The 24,955-nt window shown below is 39.4% G+C and overlaps 1 protein-coding gene and 1 long non-coding RNA gene across 3 annotated transcripts in view; one reads left to right on the forward strand and one right to left on the reverse strand.

Annotated features, from left to right (window-relative positions):
- dnah9 (dynein, axonemal, heavy chain 9) overlaps positions 1 to 24,955 on the reverse strand; it is a 195,707-nt gene that overhangs the window by 150,663 nt on the left and 20,089 nt on the right. The window contains exons 1-15 of one of the 2 annotated variants that reach the window (XM_077551043.1): positions 23,706 to 23,765; positions 19,151 to 19,347; positions 18,762 to 19,024; positions 17,781 to 17,942; positions 16,888 to 17,110; positions 16,602 to 16,768; positions 14,032 to 14,175; positions 13,732 to 13,891; positions 12,331 to 12,486; positions 9,759 to 9,891; positions 9,400 to 9,677; positions 8,953 to 9,083; positions 8,694 to 8,820; positions 5,263 to 5,415; positions 3,141 to 3,266 (exon numbers count right to left, since the gene is read on the reverse strand). In XM_077551043.1, coding sequence (XP_077407169.1) covers positions 3,141 to 3,266; positions 5,263 to 5,415; positions 8,694 to 8,820; positions 8,953 to 9,083; positions 9,400 to 9,677; positions 9,759 to 9,891; positions 12,331 to 12,486; positions 13,732 to 13,891; positions 14,032 to 14,175; positions 16,602 to 16,768; positions 16,888 to 17,110; positions 17,781 to 17,942; positions 18,762 to 19,024; positions 19,151 to 19,288 — 2,361 coding nt within the window. In that variant the 5' untranslated portion in view covers positions 19,289 to 19,347; positions 23,706 to 23,765. Of the gene's footprint in view, positions 1 to 3,140; positions 3,267 to 5,262; positions 5,416 to 8,693; positions 8,821 to 8,952; positions 9,084 to 9,399; positions 9,678 to 9,758; positions 9,892 to 12,330; positions 12,487 to 13,731; positions 13,892 to 14,031; positions 14,176 to 16,601; positions 16,769 to 16,887; positions 17,111 to 17,780; positions 17,943 to 18,761; positions 19,025 to 19,150; positions 19,348 to 23,705; positions 23,766 to 24,955 lie in introns of those variants that run through there. The other variant, XM_077551042.1, reaches the window with a different exon arrangement.
- LOC144038496 (uncharacterized) lies at positions 10,825 to 17,472 on the forward strand. The gene is made up of 3 exons (XR_013289233.1): positions 10,825 to 10,909; positions 14,022 to 14,153; positions 17,004 to 17,472. It is a non-coding gene; the product is annotated as an uncharacterized LOC144038496 (long non-coding RNA).

The raw sequence follows: 24,955 nt of genomic DNA on the forward strand, positions 1-24,955 counted from the left end.
CGGGTTCCAGTGCCGGCTCCGCGTCAGCCCCGGGTTCCAGTGCCGGCTCCGCGTCAGCCCCAGGTTCCTGTGCCGGCTCCGCAGCAGCTCCCGGTCCCAGTGCCGGCTCCGCGTTAGCCTCAGGTTCCCGCCTCTGCCCGCCCTGTTTTGGAACTTTTTAAAAGGGACGTCTGGGATCCGTCCCTTAAGGGGGGGTACTGTCAGGTTCCCGTGCCGGCTCCGCGGCAGCCCCAGGACTCCGTGCCGGCTTTGCCGCAGCCCCAGGTCTTCGAGCCACGTCTGCCGCCGCAGCCCCAGGTCTTCGAGCCACGTCTGCCGCCGCAGCCCCAGGTCTTCGAGCCACGTCTGCCGCCGCAGCCCCGGGTCTTCGAGCCACGTCTGCCGCCGCAGCCTCGGGTCTTCGAGCCACGTCTGCCGCCGCAGGCTCGGGTCTTCGAGCCACGTCTGCCGCCGGAGCCTCGGGTCTTCGAGCCACGTCTGCCGTCGGAGCCTCAGGACTCCGTGCCGGCGCCGCAGCAGCCCCAGGACTCCGTGCCGGCTCCACGGCAGCCTCAAGTCGTCGCGCCTCGTCGGCCGCCTCCACGGCAGCCTCAAGTCTTCGCGCCGCCACGGCAGCCTCAAGTCTTCGCGCCTCCACGGCAGCCTCAAGTCTTCGCGCCTCGTCGGCCGCCTCCACGGCAGCCTCAAGTCTTCGCGCCTCGTCGGCCGCCTCCACGGCAGCCTCAAGTCTTCGCGCCTCGTCGGCCGCCTCCACGGCAGCCTCCACGGCAGCTTCAGGACCCCGGGCGTCCTCGCCACTGCAGCCCCGGGCCTCCTGGCTTCGGCCGCTCTCGTGCGGGGTCTCTTCGCCTCTTCCATGGCGGCGTCAGGCCCATGGGGGTGGACAGGAGATCTTCATCCCACGGCCGTCCTGTTCCGGTGTGGCGTCCGGGGCGCCCTCCAGATCGGCGCCGCCGGGCTCCCCTCGTCTGGCGTCCGGGACGTCCCCCGGACTAGTCCTGAGGGACGTGCCAGGTTCCCGCCTCCGCGCTCCCTCCGCCTGCCCTGTTTTGGAACTTTTTAGGGACGTCTGGAATCCGTCCCTTAAGGGGGGGGTACTGTCATGTCTGGGAGGATCGGGTTTTGGTAGAGGGTCCCGATTGGTCCTGAGTGGATTCCTGCACTTCCGCAGGCTGACCAATCCGGGCTCTCAGCCACTTGTGCCTGGTCTCAGGTGTGACTAATCAACCTAATTTGTGTGGGTATTTAGTTCCCGGGTGGTGATCAGTCCTTGGGGGATCATTGTCATTTGTTACGGTCACACCCGGAGTTTGTGTTGTCATTTTGGTTTTGTGCTGTACAAATAAAGTACAACTGTCTAACCCGCACTCCTGCCGTGGTTATCCTGCCTCCCTGCATTTCGGGTCCCTTACGCCTCTCCTCGACAGACACCACGCCGCTCCGGGACGCAACGTGACACACACAGTACCCTTTGTTGCACACTTGCTGAAAAAACGTACTTGGTAAAATAAAAATCAACCACAAACAATTATTGAAATAGACTTTACTTACTTTAGAAACTCTTCCCCCATGTTTAATTATTCACATTGTGTAGGAGATGTTTATATAAAAGCCCTGTGAGTGACTGGCACTCAGTGTAGGGCATACTGTACTGGCTCTCACCCAAAGTCAGCTGGGATTGGTTCCAGCTTCGAAATGGCTGGATGGATGATATTGTATACCTTCCTTTCATTATATTTATTTACCGTATACTTTTTTCATTATTAACATTATAATTTCTTAGCTGTTTGGCTAATATTTTAGAAGTTGAAGCAGGTCTCAGGTGTCTTCTTAATAAAACATCTGTAATATACTTTGGTCCAAAGAAATCAAGAATCAAACATTCGGCACACCTTTCATCCTGTTTTACAGATTTCTTGAAATTAATCTGTTTTGACTGAGTTACTCTCAATCTCATGCAAACAAGCCGTTCCCTTCCCTCTTTTAATTTACATTTTACATTAATAAGCATTGCTATTTCAGCAAAGCTGGGGTTTGTCAAAGGTCCAATGCATTTTAGTAGTCTAAAGTCTTACATTTCTTACTTAGTCTTTAACCTACAAGAGACTAGAAGTTTCACTGGAGTTTAAGTTTCACCAGTCAAAAAATGCATCATGAATAATAATACTTTTTAAAAACATATTTAAGACAACTGGACAAAATAAATTTATTTTACAAAAACCGAGACCAAGAAGAGCACTCGGATTGTCACCCAATATATCTGCTCCCTAATGGTGCTAAAGCGAATGAGTCCAAATTGGATTTGAAATTTTTGCTTCTACTACAGAAACGTTTTCTTTTTAGTTTAAAATGGCTTACCTGATATAGAATCCTGCGGCGTATTGTGGCCAAAGGTAGAATCCTGGTTGGTTATTTAACTTTAGGTGCTGTAAAAAGTAAATCCTTGTTGTGGCAGATGTCACATGCTAAACTAGCAAGCTAGCTGGTGAGACGGTCCCTTAGTTTGTTGCAGTGAGAGGCGGTGGCAAAGTAACGACATTTGTCACACATTACATCCTTACATTGCTATGATTACTTCTTCTTAATCTTCTTCCATTCCTTCCACTTTCTTTGGGCGGTTGGCAAATACTTTTTGTGCATTAAGCCACCTTCTGAAATGTAGCACGCGCGACAACTCATTCACTGTCAACAAGATTAGGGAATGGCGATTTTGGCTGTGAGTCCGAGCTCTTATTTTAATATATAGAAGTTGAAGCTGAGTATAAAATGCAGGAACAGCCAAACTATGAAAAAAAGTGTGACTTTATAGTCCCCAAAATACGGTACAACCCTTGTTGTACTGCTTACCCTACTTATAACTGAGCAATATTAGACGATACATTTTGCTAGCAATCCTTCTGATTCCTGTTAGATGCCAGGTATTAAGTCATTTTCATCATAAAATGAGGTCATCAACCATAACCTTATTATCTAATCAGATCTACATAACACTTTGCGGGATAAAAAATACCTTTCTGACATTGTCAAGCAAAACATATTTTCGTAAAAGTAGAATGCTTGACACAACATTAATATTGTATCCCATTAGATTTTGCAGGTGTTACAAATTTTGTCAGTGTCGTTTCATTTGGTCATTTTACCTGAGCTGGATAATCAAACAACCATTGCTCTCTAGGTTTATCCTCATAGGTGGTGACTGACTCGGTCATCTCATGACGAACAGTGGAGCGCATGGTGTCCAGAACCTGGTTCAACCAGACCTCCACCTTATACAACACAAACACAAGAAAAAACATTTTGAATGGCCCGGCTTTCAGAATAATCAATCATAAAATTTGATCATATAAGTCAAAATAACAGAAAACTCTTAAACATATACCAAATGAAGTATATGTTTCCATTTTACTAAACACAACATGCACACAGGAAAGGTCGGAAAAAAGTATGTATTTTTTCCTATTCAAAGAAGAGACTCTAATCTTGCTTTTGGTAGGTTCCGGTTTTTATAGCAATAGAACACAATATTCTGTGGGCCTTGCAAAATCAGTTAAAATCCAGTAAAACAGCCAGGAGCGAAGGGGGTTGCTTCAGTGAAAATGGCTGGGAGTAAATGAGTTAATAACTGAGCCTCCTTTCACAGTAATAACATTGACCAAACATTTGCTGTAGTTGAGGATCAGACCCGTACAACGGTCAGGAAGACTTGTTGACGATTTGGGGATGTCATGTGTAAATCTCTCGGGATGAGTTGCCTCTATCTGGACTATTTCAGAAGGCACATTTTTTTCTGTTGGAGCCATTCACTTGATTCTCTTATGTCCTTTGGGTTGTTGTTTTGTTGCATCGACCATTTTCTGTTAAGCTTCAATTGGCAGACAGAAGGTCTTAGGCTCCCCTGCATAATACCTTGATAAACTTGATAATTCTTTATTTTCCATCAAATGACAACAGACCCTGTGGTAGCGAGGCAGCCCCAAACCACCAAGCTCCTCCATCATGCTTTACAGGTGTGATGAGGTTTTTATATACTAGGTGTGTTGTAACTTTTTTTTCTCTTTTTTTTTGCTCCACACTGGTGTGTGTTCCTTTCAAATAACTCAACTTTGGTTACCTCCGTTCACACACAAGTGCACCATAAGACAAGGCTTTAAGGGAAAATGTTATGACCTTATGCAGTTTCATGCAACTCTTAATTTTACGTAGGTACTCCAAGAGCACTCAAACCAGTGTTTTTTTTTTTTTTCAGGGAAAGGCATGTGTAACCAACACCTCTATTCTTGTGACATTGATTGGACCCATAAGTTGGCTGACTCTTGACTCTGATTAGCTCTAAGTCAAGAGGTTCACATATTTTTGCCCCAACCTGCACAGTGAATGCTGACATCAGGGCATGTCCTGTTTATACTGTATATTAGGGGTGTCAAAATGAGTGTGTCGTTTTGAGTTAATTTAAAGTTCCACAAATTTTTTTAACGAGCGATCAATGACGCCCCTTACTTGGAAAACCTGTACTGGGGGAATTCCAGTCAGAAAAGAGCAGATACATCCTCGTCAAAATTTAGCAGTAATACATTTAATAATAATGCATATAATTGTGGAGACTGGGGTCAAGTTGTATTTTAAAATTTTTAAAATGTGCAGAATTTCACAAGTTACTTCATGTTAAAGATTGGATAATATGAAAAGAAAAATGCACTGAGCTGTCACCGTCCTACAAATGCAAATATGCCATCTAGTGGCACAAAAATGACCTCAACACATCACTGTTTACACCGCTCTTAATTTGAAAATAAAAATGCACTGAGCTGTCACCAATGTCTTACAAACGCAGTTGTGCCATCTGGTGGCAGAAAAATGACCTCAACACAAATCAGTATCACACTCATTTTTTTACAGTACAGTACATTGTACATTCACAACAGATATAAAATTTGTAAGTAATCGTGAGTTAATTATTGAAGTCATGCGATTAATTACGAATAAAAAATGTCATCACCTGACACCCCTAATATATATATATATATATATATATATATATATATATATATATATATATATATATATATATATATATATATATATATATATATATACACATACATGTGTGTGCGTGTGTCTCTGATCGTTATTGTGTGTGTGTCTCTGATCGTTATTTTATTCAGTCAGAGCTACAGCAATTTTGTAGTAATTGCTTAATCAAATTTTAATTCAGCCTAAAAGCAGTTTACAAGGCATGAAAACAACATCAGAAGTCAATTTTACCTGTCCTGAGCAGTCACAGGACTGATTAAAAGGGACATACTCCTCGTCTTTGCTATACATGCCCAGACCAGTCTCAGAAGGATTCCCCATTTCATCTGCTTCGAATCGCAGTTTAGCCATGTTGTCAAATAGTTTAGACAGATGCCTTTGGACCTGTGAAAATGCAGACAAAGTAAGTCAAGCTTTAAGATACAAAGAAGCAGTTAATTTATCTGCTATTTTATGCAAATGTTTTATTATAGTTTTTGACTAGAAAGGCATATTGTGCTGCTTGTGTTCTCTTAGACAGATTGAATGGAAAATACTGTTGAACAGAGTTTAATTTCTCCTGGACAGGAATGGGTAGCAAAACTGTCTTGACGGTGGAGACCGGCAGCTGCAAAACCATGAGCAACATCACCTCAGCATGGAAGCTCGGGGTACTACAACAAGCTGACTGCGAGAAGGTTGCTGACAAATTGTCCTGGGGTAAAAGCTAAACCAATTGAGAATTCTTGTAGAAAAGAAATGTCGATGCCAGGTGCATAAATGAAATGTTTAAAAAGTGTTTATTTAATAATACTTTATTGTATTTGTCCCTTGTGGGGAATAAGCAGTTCAGGAAATGGATGGATGGATTTGTAGTCTGTGGTTTGCATTATACTGTGAGGTATTTCTAAATTTGAAATGATAGTAATTATTTTGATTAAAATAAACAAAACATTACTGGTATATAACAGTACATTTACATTTGTATCCATGTGCTTACTTTTTCTATTTATTTAAATTGTGTAACACAGGTCATCATGCTAATGTCAGTGCTAGTATGGACTGATCGACACTTTATTCACCTAGTGAGTCAAACTAAAATGTCACATAGCGATATTTACAATACATAGAGTATACACACATTAATCATGTAGAAACAGCCAACAAAAATATAAAAAAAAGAGCAACATTGATGAGGCCTTATTTCAAGGTACCTGAAGGATACAGATACAACAAGAGTACACTTCACAAAAATGGCACTTTACTTTATTCAATGTGCAATAACCTACTTTCTGGTGCAATAACCTTATTTATTTAATGATTGAATTTTGTGTGTGTGTGTGTTAATCAATTTAAATGTTTAATTTTTTTGCTCTTCCTGTCTGCATGCCTATCTGTTCTTATTGCTGCTGGAAACGTAAATTTCCCAGAGGGAGTCATCCCAAAGGGATCAATAAAGTCAATACCGCAATTCTCCTCTTTGGTTTTCCTCTTTGCCCCGTACAGGGTGGCTCCAATTCCAGCATCCTTCATCTGACATATCCAGTGTCCCTCCTCTGTCCAAACCATTAATCTGGCTCTCTAGTTGTCCCTTAAGTGAGCTTGTTCCGGATTTTTTCCAACCTCATCACTCCTAAATACAGTTGAATCTCAGCATATTCAACTCCGTCAAAAACTCTTGTCTTTTGATCATTGCTGCCGAATCCAAGCCATATCACATGGCTGGTTTTAGTGTTGTGTCTCAGATCACCACTGACTCTTTCTCTGGCCATTCCATCCTGCCTGTATGCTCTTTTTTTTACCTTTTCTTCCACACTCCCCATTGCTCTGAATAGTTAACAGACCTCCTGCACCTCCACTTTGCCCCTTACCATTCCCCTGGCTTCCCTTGCCTGGTCACCTGACACCACTTCCTAATCTATGGGGGGGCAGGAAATTTTGGTGGTCTATCCAAGTGTGGGGGAAGCTGTACTGTCGTTTGGCCTCCTGGTGTTTGCATAAAGGAAGTCAATGTTTTAATGTCCAAACTGACATACCGATGAAAAGTGAGCAGCACAGTGTATAGACTGCAGTGACTAAAACGATGATGATGAGAGCATATGGGTGCAGGTTCTGTAACCTGGCAACAGCTGCATGAATTGTATCACAAGCTGCACCTCTGTAGCAGATGGTGGAATGTACATAGTGACAATGACGGAAGAGAATTCCATTGGCTGATAATATGAACATATTCCCAGTTCAACAGTTCAATGTCCAGAATGCAGAGATGTTCCTTCCACAACCTCACGCTAACAAAAAACAACCATAATGCCATTTCCTTATTTTGACTGTTTTGAGTCAAAAGTCTCTCTGTCTGTACCATCAGGTAACAACGCACTAATGTCAGCAAAAATTTGAAAGGTTAACTCGTCAGACCACATCACACTTATGGACCGTACATGATGAAATCCCTGAATTTCTGGCAATTTTACATGAAGAAATGTTGTAGTATTTGTTCACAAAGTGGTAAACCTTGCTCCATCTGTGCTTGTGAACAACTGAGCCTTTTGGGGATGCTTCGTACATACCCAATCATGACACTTATCCGTTTCAAATTATTCCCTTGTGGAATGTTTGAAACTAGGGGTATCAAAATTAGTGTGTTAATTCTGAGTTAATTTAAAGTTCCTTTAATGCCACAATTTTTTTTTAACGTGTGATTAATGACCGCCTCTTTAATAAAAAAAATAAAAATAAATTATAATAATGTATATATTTGTGGAGACTGGGGTCAAGTTGTATTTTACAATTTTTAAAATGTGCAGAATTTAATTCATGTTAAAGAAAGAGAAAATAAATGCACTGAGCTGTCACCAACATCTTACAAATGCAATTATGCCATCTAGTGGCAGAAAAATTACTTCAATACAAATCAATATCACATTTGTTTTGTACAATACATCTATTTAATTTTAACTCAATTTTATGAATTATTATGAAATTGCTGTATCGACTAAAAAATGCAACCATATTTCTATTTAACATTTTTTTCCACTTTCATGTTAACAAGAGTATGAAAACTTTATTGTAGATTTTATTGTACATTTAGAACAAAAATACAATTTGTGATTAATCGTGAGTTAACTGTTGAAGTCATGCGATTAATTACGATTAAAAAAATAATAATCGCCTGATACCCCTATTCGAAACAGGTGTTATTTTATGATCATTGAGCAACTTTTCCAGTATTCTGTTTTCCCCGTCCTAGCTTTTTTGGAACATGTTTCAGGCATGAAAGGCAAACCGAGAGAATGTTTGCAAAAAGTGAATAATGTTAATCAGTTTGAACAATAAATACCTTGTATTTTTTGTGTATTCTATTGAATATAGGTTGAATAGGATTTGCAAATCATTGTATTTGTTTTATTTGTGTTTTATACAATGTCTTCAATGGAATTGAGGTTTGTAGTAATGAAAGCAACTTTTACATTAGGGCTTAACTTTTTACACTGTGATTACCTGCATGATTGTCTGATAATGTCACTAAGCTCAGTCATAAATCTTAAAGGCTGCAGTGAACTATTTTTTCCTCCCTGAAAACGTGCATAAACCACAAAGTTTGCTATGCTGCTATTACTATTACTTGGAACAGACTGAACTGCATAAACAAATAATTACTTTCAGAAGAAAAAAAATTGAGCCACCTGGTGTGGGTTGGTCCCATTAGAAAGAATGTCTAAGAGATCGGCTGAAGAGATGAAGTAAAAGCGAGGGAAGGCCAATCGCTTGATGTCCAGATACTCTGCCAAAGCTTTTTCACACAGGGCCAGCCTGTAAAGGCAAACACAATGCACACAGAGTGAGCATATTTGTGCATTCATGTGTGAACCTGATTCACACATGCGCATCCTAACAGATAAAACAAGGGAAGGACACAACCATTCATATTGGCTTATTCCTCACCTGCACTGGATGTTCTCCAGTTTGTCGAACAGACCAGGTTTATTGGTGGCCTCTACAACATTGGGCGTTTGATGCACTGAGTTCGCCAACGCTTTGAAATCGGCATCAATCCCTTCGAAGCGCTTAGAGTCCTGCAGAAAATTCCACAAGGGAGTACAGCCAGGGGATTTAGCTTTCCACATGAGAGAGGGAGAATTAAAGGTATAATAATAAACATCTGGGTAGAGGTTCAGCCTTGACATCATGGGAGCAATTAAAAAGCCAAGTCACCAAAACAAGCAATGTTTGCCAACTAATGTATTCTTGATTGAAAAACACAATAATCACTTTATCTGGGTTTAAATGACAAAAGACTAATGTGATAGAGCTTAGGTAATTCATTCATGCAAAATAAAGATACTTGCTGTTGAATAACCTATGCAAAGTGTGGAGTAACCTCATAGTAACCTCAGGCAGCTGTGAGCGAATGTCTTCTGAGCCAATGAAGATGCTCTCCAGGTGACTCCATGTCCGTTGCACCTCAAACCAGATGGAGATGACAGAGTCGGCCACAGACAGCTTACTCTGCCAAGATGACACTTCATCCAAGAAGTGGGCAATGTACTTGGAAGAAATTAGGTTCTGCAGCTGGACCTGATTGTCTTCCAGTGTCTCGATAAGCTCCCCGTTTGAACGCAGCAGGGGGATTTGGGTACGATGGTGGGGCTCGTATTGGAACTGCATACCTGGAACAGATCACGGGGCATGTCAAATAGATATACTCTGAAAAGAGGCTAAAACAACCATGGTAGAAGTTTAGGATGGACCTGTCCATGTGAAGTTGAGCTCCAAAATAACTTTCTCCATTCCCATTTCTTTGACAGCCTTGTCGACGATCCCTCTCACCTCCTCCTCAAAACAGTGCAGGTTCAGTTGGAGCAGATCAGCCAGAGTAGTATCCTACACATGAAACCAAGTACCCATAAATTGCTAATCCAAAATTCCAATGCCACTAAGACCGTACAATTTGAAAACATATTTACGGGAAAAATATTCCCAAGACATTGCACAAACGTTTTGCTTTGTGTTGACTCAACAACAGAAAGATTTGGAAAACTGTTTTGCTTTGTGTTGACTCAACAACAGAAAAAATTGGATACAGAAAGAATATACAATATATACACTATTCAAAGCAGTGACTGTGCCATACCATCTATAAATGATGCAAACAGATTTGAATGTCAACTTTTTCACTTTTCTAAATAATACTTTGAATCTGTTTTATCCTTGTGTAAAAGAATGAGGTGTGTGGTGCAACTACGATGTAACTTTTTTTCTACACCCAACCTCCACATCATTATCCTCATTAACAAGTTATACAATGCAAGTGAAACTGCTTTACATAGATTAAATGTGACCCTGCCCTCCACTTTTCCACAGGGGCACAGTCACGCACATGCAAATGCACACCAAATAATCCAAGACTAACTTTCGTTCATTGAACTCGTTCATATTTTGGGTGAATGTGAACTGAACGCAAATGCACACCAAATAATCCAAGACTAACTTTCGTTCATTGAACTCGTTCATATTTTGGGTGAATGTGAACTGAACGCAGTACATTTTTGCTTCCAAAACTTTTCTGTGAACAAGTTCATTCTGAGGCTTTGAATGCAGTTTTGCAGTTTCTCCTGGTGGCCACGTTTTCTCTTGTAAGAAAACCAGAGTAAATACACCATGAACTGGCCTTAATCAGGCAGGAAATGCCATCATCTGGCAACCCAGCAACGACGAATGGTTGCAAGGCACATACGTCATCACAAAGTGATAGCTTGCCTGATGTAACTAGCGCTAATGCTAAAAGTGAAGGGAGGATCCCATTCAAATGCTAACAGGAAATTGGCATCATCTTCGGGAGTGCTTTTCCTTCAAATAACGTATATTCACACTAAAACGCTTTGGAAACAAATACACACAGGTAAGATAACACTACTCAAAGGCACATTTTTTTTCCCAAGATGTGAAAAACAATTTGTAATAACAGAGCTCAAATGTGACCTTCTTCCATCCCATTGTACTCCATGCATGCACGGCACCACACTGCCCCTAAGAGGTTAACATGCGTAGGAACTGTCTGTCTGTTTTTTGTTCTTTTATTGTAAAATTGTCAAGCCATGCATTATTTATTTTAGTGTACAGTGTTCTTACATTACTTTTGTACTAATTTCATCTCTCATTGTTCTTTTAAGTAAAATAAATAAATAACTGAACTAGTTAATTTTAAAATCTGTGATCTTAACTTTGAACTAGTTAGTGTAGAAAATGAACTTTCCAAACACTGAGTACCAGTCAGTATCTGGTGTGACAACAGTTTGCTTAACACAGTACAACTCTTCACTTAGAGATGATGAGTTATGCCATTGAATTTCAACCATCACCTCAACCACAAACTGAAAAAACACACAGTGGACAGACGCAACACTCCTGATGGAACACATGACAAAGGACAATGAACCGAGAACAGAAGCCAAGAAATAAACACAAACACAATGGCGACAACAAGGCATACCTGGACAAGACACAAGTGGCTGGAGAGAGCTGGTTGGCTGACAAATGAAGCAGGACTGACAAAACTATGTGGAAACAACTACATGTTAAGCAAACAGGGAAGGCACGGACAGAAGAGAAAAACACTCAGGATAATAATGTTTAGCATCTTTACAATTTCCGCAAATACACATTTTCGGCACTGCTAGTGAAGCATGGATGTAAGCATTACATTATATTACAATGCACACAAAAACAGTGTACATTCCTTGAAAAAAAATGTACCTGATATTTTGAATACTCTATTGGTATAGTTTCATTGTAGTTTATCGTTAACCCATGTAATACTTTTACTTATTTTGATTAGAGGTGCATTCGGAAATTTACTTTGATGCCCTAACAGCACTCTGAGCGTGTGTGAGGCAGAGCATGCTTTCTTCCCATTAATTTCAGAATGCAGGCTAGGTTGCAAACCAATCAGCAGCTTGTGCTTGGATTGTTTCTGTACTTTTTGGGAGCTTGGTGGTAGGTGACAATCTTAGGCAATGGCTGCTCCAAAATGGAGATGCCAGGGATTGAACCCGGAACCTCATACATGCAAAGCATGTGCGCTTACCACTAAGCGACATCCCCACATGCAAGAATGACCAGTTAATTTTTCTCCAAAGTTAATTTATACACTGTTCTGAATTTTCAAACGGTCTATTTTCAGAAGCACCCTCGGTTAAAAAAATAAAAATAAGTTTTGATGCTACTCTTAACAAAACCATAACTTGTAATACACAAAAACATTCGCCAATGAATGAAAAGAGTGTCATCATCATTGATCGTAAAAGAGAATTAATTCCAAACCTGGTCCATGGTAAAACGAACTCCAGTCGCAGCCATTAACTGATGCCAGTGTCTGACTCGTATGGCTGGGTTCTGCAGCTCTGCCACTGCCCGCAGGGAAATGAGGAGGTTCTTCACCCTGCTGTCCAAACCTGTGAAGGCCTCCCACGCTCTCATCTACAAGTGTCACCAGAAAGCAATACAAGCCTGTAATATTCTGCTTTGGTTTTGTTTATCCACATAAAATGGAAAAACCCTCTAGGGATACCCTGCTTTAAAGGCCCATCGCTTAATTCAGCTAATAGTAGCTCCATGAGTAACAAGACAACAAATGTGGTTGTCTATTGATTATCTGTTGTGAAGGGCAAGAAAACAACCTTTTTTTCTGGTGAAGTTGTATCATTGAAGTTACAGAGTGCAAAACAATGAGGGAACATTTAGTAGCTTCAATTGATATGTCGTTCCTTATTTAGCCTACACTAGTGTTTCTTCTTTCATAACGTTTTACATGAGTGACTTTGGTGATGAGTGGCATCTTGCTGGGTGGTGAAGCATGTGATTAACACGTCTGCCTCATAGTCAAAGGACTTTTCAAAATCCAGCAGAAAGCCGGGTGATGCAAACATTTTTCTGTTTTTCTAAGCAGCAATTTCAGTTTAACTCATTCACTCCCAGCCATTTTCACTGAAGCAACCCCCTTCACCCCCGGCTGTTTTACTGGATTTTGACTGATTTGCCACCATGTACAAAGTGCTTCATTGGCTACACATTGGTTCCTCTTTGGATAGCCTGGAGCGTGCTCGATCCTTTTTTTTCCTCTTCTCGTTGTGGCAGCTGGTCCACAACAGCTGTCAATCATTGTTAAAGTGTGGCGTTTGCCTTTTACTCAAAGAGGCAGACGTGTTTTCTATGCTGCCAAAATGGCTGCGCTTACGCCCATTTTGGGATGTGCAACATCAACGTCCAGATCTCTATTTCATGTAGTTTTCCCCATTAATTATTTCACACATCCATTCATTCATTGATCTATAATGTGTGAGTATTTGAAAAATGTTCCAATATGTTTGGTGTGATCCTGATAATGTATTTCACAGATTGAAAAAAAAAATCTACATATTGCAATGTTACGTGTTCCCGTTGATCCAGAAGAAATGGAAACCTATTTGGTAACTGGTCATTGTAAGTACTGTGGGACTGGAAATTGCTCGCCTTTACATGCTAAGTAGGATATTATAGTAGCCTTTACATGCTAGTATGATATCCTACCTGAAACTATACTATAGTCTCATGTCCATTTGTTTGTAGCAGCTACACTACAGAGAAATGGAAGTCATTTCTGCTAGTCCCCTATTTTCCCACTTTTAAATTACATTACCCATAAGATTAGTCTCACGGTGTTATCGCCCCTCTCTCTTGCCTCACCTCCTTATCCAACCCTCGAATATCTTTTGAGAAGCGTTTGCACTCCAACTCCATGTCCTCCACATGAATCTCCCTCCAGGGAGTCATTTTCCATTCCGCCATGCTGGATTCCACCACAGTGATCATGTCCCACAGCTCCTTCAACAGGCCCACCTCACGCCTCAGGGATGAACGACAGGAGATAAAGTGAATCCAACCATATTCAGAGTGTGAATATAAATAAGGGTCACTGATTTAATTGCTCATTAGTGCCACATTTGACTCAGAATTGTGCTTTCTATCCTCCTTAGGGTCTTTTACCTGCACTGGCAAAGCTGTTTGTATTCAGAGACGGTCACCTCAAACAAGCTGGCGGATTCCACCAGGGAGGCCATCACTGCCTCCTGTTCCTGGATCTGCCAGTGAAATGTGTCCAACATCTGGTGAGGGTTCTTGCTGTCAAATCTGAATGAATGCAAACAGGTTCATATTAACCCTGGTTCAGGTCTTGTTTTGATAATAACGTCCTGTATGACTGCCAATCCAGGAATTGTGTGCAGCATAACAAGACCGAGTTTCCTCATCACGAATTGCAAACTACAATTAAATATGACTTCCAAGACATAAATGGGATGTAATCACTGTGCTATTAGAAGACCAATTACACACATAACTAATGTGACAATTAGATATTATGACTAAGCGCCTGGCCAAAGAATTAATTATCATTATTGTGAGATTCAATTAGCCTTGTCAGATGTGAGCGCCTCAAGATAGCAGTCTTTTATGAGTGAGAACACCGAGAAAGGTGAAATTTGCGCAGATACCGTACTCTGTAAATTAAATCAAAAGCTTTACCACAAAATATATCGCCTTTATGTTTTACTCAAACATCACAATTACGTACGTATATATGGCCTACGTACAAACACAATGGAATCTGAGAGACTGTTTGTAAATCAAATTGTTTTTAACTCCAGACATATAAAATGTTGTTTTAAAACAAACACAATGGAATCTGAGAGATTGTTTGTAAGTCAAATTGTTTGTAAGTCCAGACATATTAAATTTTGTTTTAAAATGAAATTTTATTAAATAAAAAAATTATGAAAAATATCAAACAAATAAAATTAAATGAAATTATATACATTATATATGTCATGTTTATTTTCAGTCTTGTTTACTCCCTGTCATGTTTTCCTTGTGTTTTCCCCTTGTCTTGTCATTTCCTGTTTTATTGTGAAAAGTCTGACTCCTCTCGTTTCTGGTCACTTGCCCTTCCTCGTGTGGTGTCTGTATCAACCCTGATTGTGTCCACCTTTCCCCATTACCCTCATGTGTCATCCAATCAGTGCCCTCAGCCAGGTGTGTCTTGTCATGTCATTAGTGTTGGTGTATTTAGTCGGTTGTCTCCCCCCTGTCTGTGTCGGTTCATTTTTGCTGTTGCCACGGTCGTAAGTCTTTTGCCACGTCACGCTGACCTCTTTGCCTGATCAGGATCCATGTCATGTTGTTAGTCTCGCCTTAGTTGTTTTGTCATGTTTAGCTTCATGTTTTGTTAGTTCAGTTTATTTTGTAGTTAGTTTTGAAGTTAGTTTTTTTTTTATTAGATATTAAAACCTCTTTTTGGACTGCAGCTCTGCCTCCTTGCTCTGCCTTCCCGCATCTGGGTCCTAAAGCCCCCAACTTACTGACAATATACTGTATATACTAGGGGTGTCAGGCGATTAAATGTTTTAATCGTAATTAATCGCATGACTTCAATAGTTAACTCATGATTAATCACACATTTTATATCTGTTCTAAATGTACAATAAATGTATTTATAAAAAAAAATTCTAAGTTTACATACTCTTGTTGACAAAAGTGGAAACATGTTCAACTAAAATATAGTAGAAATATGGCTCCGTCCTTTAGTCATTGATACAGTAATTTCATAATAATTCATTAAATTGAGTTAAAATAAAAATGTACTGTACTGTAAAAAACGAGTGCGCTATTGATTTGTGTTGAAGTCATTATTGTGCCACTGGATGGCATATTTGCATTTGTAGGACGGTGACAGCTCAGTGCAATTTTTCTTTTCATATTATCCAATCTTTAACATGAAGTAACTTGTGAAATTCTGAACATTTTTAAAATTGTACAATAAAATTTGATTTCAGTCTTCACAAATATATGCATTATTATAAAATTTATTACTGCTAAATTTTGACTTGGACGTCTCTGCTGCATTGCGAGTGGAATTCTCCAAGGAAAGGCTTTCCAAGTAAGGGGCGGTCATTAATCGCACGTTTAAGAAATTAGTGACGTTGAAGGAATTTTAAATTAACACACTAATGTTTACACCCCTAGTACAGTATATACATATACTATTCAAACATAAATTGTTTGTTTTTTTAAATTAAAATTAAAACAATGTGGGATAATATTATTGCGCCCTTTGAAACCAAAAGTATACAACATAAGCAGGTGCGGCCTGGAAGACAATAACAAAAAAAAAAAGGGAGCATGATGATCATTAGGAGCGAGGAAGTTGGCGTACGTTTCTGGTTAGTGTATTAACTTGTTTACAGATGTTGAACTTTCAACAAGACAGCATCCAATACAATCACAGGTCACCAGATTTTAAAACTTTTTTCATTTTTTTTCTGTTGGAGAAAAAGGACATACCGTGTACATATAACATATCCAATAGGATAGGATAGACCTTACATACATACATACATACATACACCTTCAAATTCAATTTTAATTTCTAATAATAAAATGATACAGAACTCTATTTAAGTTGGAGGCTTGGTGTAAAAGTAATTAATTTTAAACCACAGTGTGCAATGCATTACATTATCTAGGAGGGCACGTCCTTTTACAAAAGTGGTCTTTGTTACCTGAAGGGTCCATTGTTACGAAAATGCTCCCTGAAGGTGTGTTGCTCCACTTCAAATGAAGCACACTTTCTTCGCAAACTCGCCACCTCAATGGCCTGCAGTGGTGCCACTTGCTGTTTGACTAGCATGGCCTTCTTTTTCACATTGGTCCACTTTTCTGGCAACTCCTGAAGATGGATTGGCACAGCGGATATATGAATAATGAATTGTTTTAAGAAAGAGTGTTCCATTAAAGCTAAAAGACAGCGCCATATAAATTTGAGGTGATGGAATAATGGATCCTCACTTCTAACTGCTTGTGTACAACCTCAGGGAGTTCTTGCTCGTAGTCATTTAGCAAAGCAATGGTTTGTTGTAGCGGTTCAAATATGACATCTGTTGTGTGTTGTCTCTCCTTGACAGCCAGCAGGTGGCCCAGGACTCGCACCAGGGATTCGTAGTCTCCTTCTGCTATTTGCTGACCCAGGCCAGTCTCAGCCTTGATGATGAAATTCTCAAGACCTGATAGACTACAGAATAGAACCATGAAATGGGAATTTCATCAATTATTAGATCAATATTTCGATCACATTCAAGAGCACAGCAGTGTCACATGATCTGCAACGATCTTGGTTGCGATAACATCTACATTATTAACTCATTTGGTCCCAACAACGTATAAATATGTTCTATTTTAAATATTGCCAGTGTCCTGATTTATGCTAGAGCATACAGAAGGCTTTGATGCAGCCTCTAAGCTGAATTGAACAGTTGAAGCAATGGTAGTTATTACAAAAACGGCCAGCAGGTGGCAGCAGAGTATAAGAGATCAACCAGAGCCGTGCTGCAAAAAGCTATTGTCCCCACTTTTAAACAGATTTGTGAATGATGATGAAACTTAGCCATATACTAATGTTAATTGTTGCAAAACGAAAACAGATACAAATAAACTTCTGATGAAAGAGACTCTAATCTTTTTTTTGGTAGGTTCCATGTTTTTATAGCAATAGAACACAATAGTCTGTGGGCCTTGCAAAATCAGTCAAAATCCCGTAAAATGGCTGTGAGCGAAGGGGGTTGCTTCAGTGACAATTGCTGGGAGTGAATGAGTTAAAATGGTTTTCTGAGCTGTGGTTAAAAAGTCAGCCAGGTAAGAATCTATGGCATTATTGTTGAATTGAATGTTAAACTGTGCTCCACCTGTTAGTTATATGATCAATAAGGTGTTGTTTGAACATGAAACTCCATTTCTTGATGATGTTGAGCAGGGCAATCTTCATGCTGCGGCCATTTACACGCATCCAGCCATGGAATACACATACTGATTCCAGATCTTGCACCTCCTCATGGATCTTCTCAAACCTAAATCACAAAAAAATGTAAAATAATTAAATTTCTATGTATATTTTACAATTTATTTTAATTGCAGCACTTGTAGTGCTACTCCTACTTGCAATTTCACCAATTTGCAGATTTTTTTTTCAGATATCCTCTGCTCTTTGCTGAAAAACAAACCTATTTGTTGCGTTTGCCCATTTCAGAAAGAATACAAAGATGCCACAAGAAGGAAGACAGTTTAAATTCAGCACAAGAGAGGCATGCAGGGAAAATCGGGACAAAAATAGTAAATAAGTTTAAATGTTGATAATGTATATTATTCTTGTAATTTCAATTAACTTATTATGTCCTCTTCGCTTTTCCTTTGAATGTCTTCAGCTGTTGTGTTCGTAAATGATTTTAGGTGTTGTGATCTTGATTGTGTGAATCACAGTGTTGCCTTGTGTATGAAATATGCTGTATGAATAAAAAACTGCCTGCACCTGGACCATCAATCCACCAAAATCGCATTGCGCCACAACTTAGACCTGGTTTCACCTTGTCTAACATCTAGTCTACAAAATGCCCTCAGTCCACCAGAATGCCCAGCAAGGCGTAGCATGATCTGCCAAATTCCCAAAGACGGTAAACTAGGTAAACCCCAGCAGGAAAATGAGGATGTGTCAGTTATTATGCCAAGCGCACGTTCGTCTCTTGACAAAAATAGGGCTACACTTTCTAGGCTCTACTTCTGAACGTTGTTTGCCATGTTCAAAAATCTATATTCAATCCCTTTTAACGAAAATAGTAAAATGATTCACAAACTGTCTCTAAAAAGTTGAGGAAAAACGAACAAGCACCCACCTATCCACTTGCTGTTTGAAGTCATCCAATGTTGGTGGCCTCTCTGGGATACAATCTTCAACTTGAACCTCCAACTCCTGGCTGGTCAGAACACGGCCATATCGGAGGAACTGGCACATAAATTCCTTCCTGTCATCTACGTAAAGGTAGCTGTAGCGATCCAATGAATTGCGAAACGAACAGCAAATTGTCATGACACTCTTCACGCGATCCATGAGGAGATGACGCATATCTGACAAGTCTGCCATGTCTTCCATGTCAGCCTGTGAGAGGGTCAAAATACATTTCTTAATAACAATCTAGGATGAGTGAAGTGTAATAAAATGGAGGGGAAAAAGCAAATCATGTAAGATGGCAACACACCTACAACATTTATGAGACTTCAATACCTGGTAGTGGGGAAAGGCACTGTGCTGTGAGAGGCGTGGCATCAGTGAAGCGACTCTGAACACATCATTGATGAGATTCTCGACCAAGCCAAATAAATTTTCTCCCTCTCCAAACTCCAGACACGGTATGAATACCATAAGAGGAGCGTTCAGATCCAGTTGGGCCTCAAAGAATGGCACTGTAACAGCTTTTTCATCTGGGTCACAATAGAACAAATGGAATGCTTACATACAGATTTTACTCATTCTAATCAGTAGTAAAATGCACACTTTTTACATTAAATTTACATTTCTCTGAACATTTTACTCCCTTCCAACTGTAAATTTTACTCTGTTTAGACTGGGACCAAATATACGGTAGTATTTTCAGAGTAAAATGTACTCTACGGAATGTACTCTACGGAGTACAAAATAAATGAGACACATTTCTATGGTACATTTTGACGATGCATAAAATAATACAGTAGCAGGTGAGATTAACCCTTTAAATACTATTAGCACAGTTTTTATTGTTTTTATTCTCTTGGCGTAAAGCTCCGCTTTGCCGCTCTCAGAATACATTGCGAGCGCAAAGGGTGTCGGAGTTACGGTGATTTGGAAAAACATGTGTCTTTTCCTGTCTCCTGCGTCACTCTTCTCTATGACACACCGCTCCTCCACACAGGAAAATCTTCTGTAATGTATAAAATAGCTATCGTAATGTATGTGGTATCGACGTAAAGCTCCGCTTCTCTGCTTTCAGAAGCCATTGGAATTACGTTGCTAGCACTACCGGTTCAGGAGTTACGGTAATTTGAAAAACATGCATATTTTCCTATCGGGGACGACGGGTTCGTTTTTGAGAAGATAAATATTAGTAGCATTTATACTTATGAAGAAAAAAGGGGTAGGGATGGAACTTCTACTACTGTTAATAAATTCATTGTGTAGCGTTATGAAGCCTGGGTCACAATACTTTGGAAGGCAGAAGTTTTGCAGAAATACTTAAAATTGTATAATGATTGAATAAATAATAAATGTGATGTGGCAATTAGATCTTATGCCCTGCCCTGAATAAGGAGTTGGTATGATTAGTAGGGGTGTGAATTGCCTAGTACCTGGCGATTCGATTTGTATCGCGATTCATAGGTCACGATTCGATTCGATAACGATTTATCCCGATACAAATCTATAAATTGATTATTGAGATTTTTTTTTTACTCAAATTTGGAAAATACTAATCAGTAAACTTGTACATGTACACTGTTAGATTTGTATGAAAATTTATTTATTTATCTGAAAATTCAGGCTTATAACTGAGCCACTGCATTTAGCAAACAGGTTGCAGTCTCTTTCATGTTTGAACAGCACTGAAATAAAATATTAAGGCTTAATGTTCCATTAATATAACATTCTTCCATGCTTAATGTGTGAATCCTAACCCTAAGTAAGACGTTTTGTTGAATATTCCCATAAAAAAATGTTGTTTAAGAATCGATTCGGCCGCATATCGAATCAATTTGAGAATTACGCGCTGTAATATTGCGATATATTGTAGAATCGATTTTTTCTAACACCCCTAATGATTAGTCTTTTAACCCATATACCCCGGTTGCCATATACCGCCTTACATGTCTGAATTTTGGTCACTTGACAGGCAGATTGGTGCAGGTATGTCATGGTAAAGTGGTACCTTGCAAACATCACATAACCAAACTCAGAAAACAGGTGAGTCGTGATTGGTCATTATCTGAGCCCGCCGTCACTGTGATGCCATTTTCAGTCAATAACAAGTGGCAAAATGAGGTGGATAAAAACGAGTGGATGTGTATGTTGGAATAAATGTCAGACTTTCTGCCACAATTTTTTTTTATCATTGTTTATACATAGTGCATAAAATATTTTTAGCACAATTTAAAGCCCCTCAATTGGCTTTAAATAATGAGAAAGTTGTTGTTGTTTTTTTAATCCTATGGCTATTATGGTTTCTTATGTACTGAAGCTATTGTAGGAAGACTTGAGGGACAAAAGTTTTAGCTTCTCAGCATTTCTAGGGTGGATTCACTCCTGTCATAACAGTTCACTGACACATTTAGGGGTCGGTTTATTGTATTGAAAAATATTCTATTCACAAAGCCATTGGAAGCATAGAGTATATAATCCCCACTTTCTGCTGACATTGCTGCTATATTGTTCTGTGGCCTTATGTGTAGAATCTCATTTCAGGACGTTCTTAACCTGATATGAACCATCGCTCAAAATTGTAAAAACGCTAAACAATGTTCCTGATTTGGGCCATGTTTGCCTACTGTTTCAGCACAGTATGTGAGCCAAAAGGAAAAGGAGGAGAGGGGAATGACAGCTAAGAAGGACACAGTCGTAGCAGTCTGGCAATAATTCTTGAAATGAATCCTGGTCCATCTTGACAGCAAGCAAGTGCAAATCTATCCCATGCCTGCTGCCAATAAAACACCCAAGTGACATATAAAATCCCTGAAAACATGTCTTAAAAGAAGCTTTCCAAGGCTAGTCAGCTAATCGATTAGAGTGTGCACTGTGCAAAAAACATTTTGATATTACATTTAGGTTTGAGGAAGGACAGCATGGTTGGCCACTGAGGTTACCTCACAATAACTAAATTGCATTTTTTTGCTGTGCTTGTGTGAGTTTCCTCTTTGGATTAAAATTTAATAAGATAAACTGCTCATATGTGTGTATGGTTGTCTAGTTACGTTAGCCGTGTGGTTTACTAAAAATAGTGAGAAGGGTCTAGCTGCAGAAAATGGGCGAGTGGAGCTCTACTGGAAACACGTGACCTCCAAATTCCGCCTTACTTTTTTACTAAGTCTAAACGTAACTATAATACTAAACATAACCATAATCTTAACTCAAACTAACATTAAGTAGTATTATTTGTATTTTTGATGACTGTTGGCGCTTTCGTCACCACCGAAAACACGTGACCCCCATTTGAACACCAACGTTGTAGCGCAGCACCACCGAATGGCGAATGTAGCGTAATTGCAATACATTGCGTCTTATACGCTTCACGTTGGTTTGTCTGAACAACTAGGTGGATGGAATCTGATTTATGTCGTGATGGAAATATCAATTCACAAAAGTTAGCCTCCGTGAATTTTGAAGTCAGTTACAATATGCATATATATTGACGTGGTGCTGTACTTGACACGTCAGCAAATTAAGTGAACTTGTCTGTTTGTTCACTTAATTTGTCAGTCATGTACATTGCTGTAAAATTATAACTGTTGACTGAACATTGAGTGATGAAGAAGAGAGGAAAACAATGTCATATACATATTAAAGTTGGTTAACAAATAATACATTTATGCTTCTAGAAAGCCTACTATTGTGCAGGATTGTTTGATTAAGCATGCTCCAGTACTCCAAGTCTTAAGTGGCATAAAATGCCCATAGTTATATTAAAAAACAAACAAACAAAAATGGCTATTCCCCTTCCCTTATATCCAGCCCTTGTCTATAAATTTTACGGCAGTTGAGGTGGGTGCTGAAAGTACTGTACATTATTCTGTACTCTGCAGGCAGCTCCAGTTCACAACACCTGTAATTTTTTATTGAATATCTTTGTAGATCGGTGTCATTAACAAGCACAGCACCTTTCCATTTGAAATCCCGCTCTTGCAAATGCAAGCATTTTAAAACTTATGTCTCCAATGCAAGTACTTGAAAATTTAGGAATAACTCACAATTAAGGACTCATAACTTTTTATTTAGGTGTAAACAAATAACGCGTCACATGCAATTGAAAAAAAAATTGAGGATAATACCCTGTAATAATACACAAACAACAAAAATGTTTTAGCGTAAATCAACCCATTCCAAATCTTTCTCCATAGAACATGAGAATTACAAACTGAGCGCACAGCATAACATAGAACCGTGCTTAGTTTTTAACCTTCCTCAATGTCCTTCCAAAACTTTCGATTTCCTTATAAAACTTTTTTTTTTTTTTTTTTAAAGGTCGACATTTAAATCACGGTTGATTTGAGGACGTTTTACATGCATGGACTATGTTAAGTCCGTCTGTACGTCGGGCGTCGTTCAGAGGCAACGCGTTTCAGGTGGAGTTGTGTTGCTGATGTTGTATACATTGTTTATATTCAAATTTTCTACATGTTTGTATACTGTTTTGCTCAAATGAACTAAATAGTTTATAAAGTTATTTATTTGTTTAAAAAAAGTATTTGCTTAAAAAAAGTGTTTCGTGCATCGCTCGAAGTCACGTGTTTCCAGTAGAGGTCACGTGTTTCCAGTAGAGCTCCACTGGCCCAGCGTCTGCAGCTAGACCCTCATGAAAATAGTTGGGTTTCCATCCACCCATTTTTATTAGAATTTTCAAAAAAAATACAAAAATGGAACGGAAACGCTAGAAATTCGAAAAAGGGCCCAAATTTTTCAGATAAAGATTTTATGTTTAGAGGGGGTGGATTTTGAAGCGTATTGGCTAATATTGGCTACGGAAACAGGTTTTGCGAATAACCGCTGGCAAGACCGGATACATGTTGCGCGTTTTGACCAGATATTACGTCACACGTACGTTTGTAGTCACAAAGCAATGTCAGACGATAAAGTAAAGGTATGCTTGGGGATGGGGGGGACACGAAACAGAAATCTTGGAATTAAATAAAGAAGCGAGTATAATTGCTATTTTAAAATGGAAAACAGCAAAGAAACGCCACGGTTGATCAAAAATGACAAAAGAAAACTCATACGACGTCATCGCACTTCCTGGTCTTCTTCTTCTTCTTTTAAATTACTGGTGGCTCACATCTCTATGGTGTATAGCACCACCTACAGCCGTGGAGTCCCCTCTCAATATTTGCAAAAGAAGAACAGATGGAAACGGGCATAAGTCGCCTGTCCGTTTTGCGCATTTTCTGTAAATTCGCTTAAGAAAATTCAAAACTATTGGATGGAAACCTGACTAATGATGGAATGGATAATCTGGTGGCTACACACGGCCAATGTCGTTTTTTTAAATTATTATTTTTTAGCCACGATTATTCTGTGTATGCTGTCGTTGTTAGTTTCTGTGCTTTTTTCTGCATGCATTAGCTAAACTATTACAATTATGCATATTTTAGTGAACTGTTAAAGATTTATGGTATTCCACAAGTCATGATGAAGACTCTTTTTACACTTGCTGTGTCTTTTGAATGTAGTGGTTTGAGTGTGGCTCTAAATTTAATTTATCTCACTCTAGATATAAAGACGTTCAACTACTTTTACAAAAGTCAACAGAAAAGTATTAAAGTGTAGCTCTTTTGGGCTTACACTCAAATGGCCTGGCTTCATATCTTGTCATTTTGTGTGGAGTTTTTCTTCTCACAGTGTGGATTTTATCTGGGTACTCAGAATTCTTCCCACAATCCAAAAAACGCAGGTATGATGGGTTAATTAAATACTTTAAAGTACCTAGATGGGTAGATGTGATGAGTGCATGTTAAGGTTGTCTGTTTCTATGTGCTCTGTGACAGTCCTGAGTGTACCCAAAGAAACCTGGAATACGTTGTCGCTAAACCCCCCCCCCCAGCCCTGAGCAGCATAATTAGCAGAAAAAGGATGAAAGGATAAGTCTTTTGAAGACTCAACCACTACTCTGAGTAGTTTTCTATCAGCACATCAACATGGTAGTAAATCTGTCAGGATTCATATTGTGGTGGGCCGAAATGCAGGGAAGCAAGGCAGGCATGAACTCAAAAAGACAACTGAATTAAACAAAAACAAAAATGCAGACATGAGGCTTGGGTATTTAAAAAAAGCTGAAAATCCAAAAGTGTCCAAATC

The sequence above is a fragment of the Vanacampus margaritifer genome, chromosome 18 (genome assembly GCF_051991255.1).
Source record: "Vanacampus margaritifer isolate UIUO_Vmar chromosome 18, RoL_Vmar_1.0, whole genome shotgun sequence".
Taxonomy (NCBI): domain Eukaryota; kingdom Metazoa; phylum Chordata; class Actinopteri; order Syngnathiformes; family Syngnathidae; genus Vanacampus; species Vanacampus margaritifer.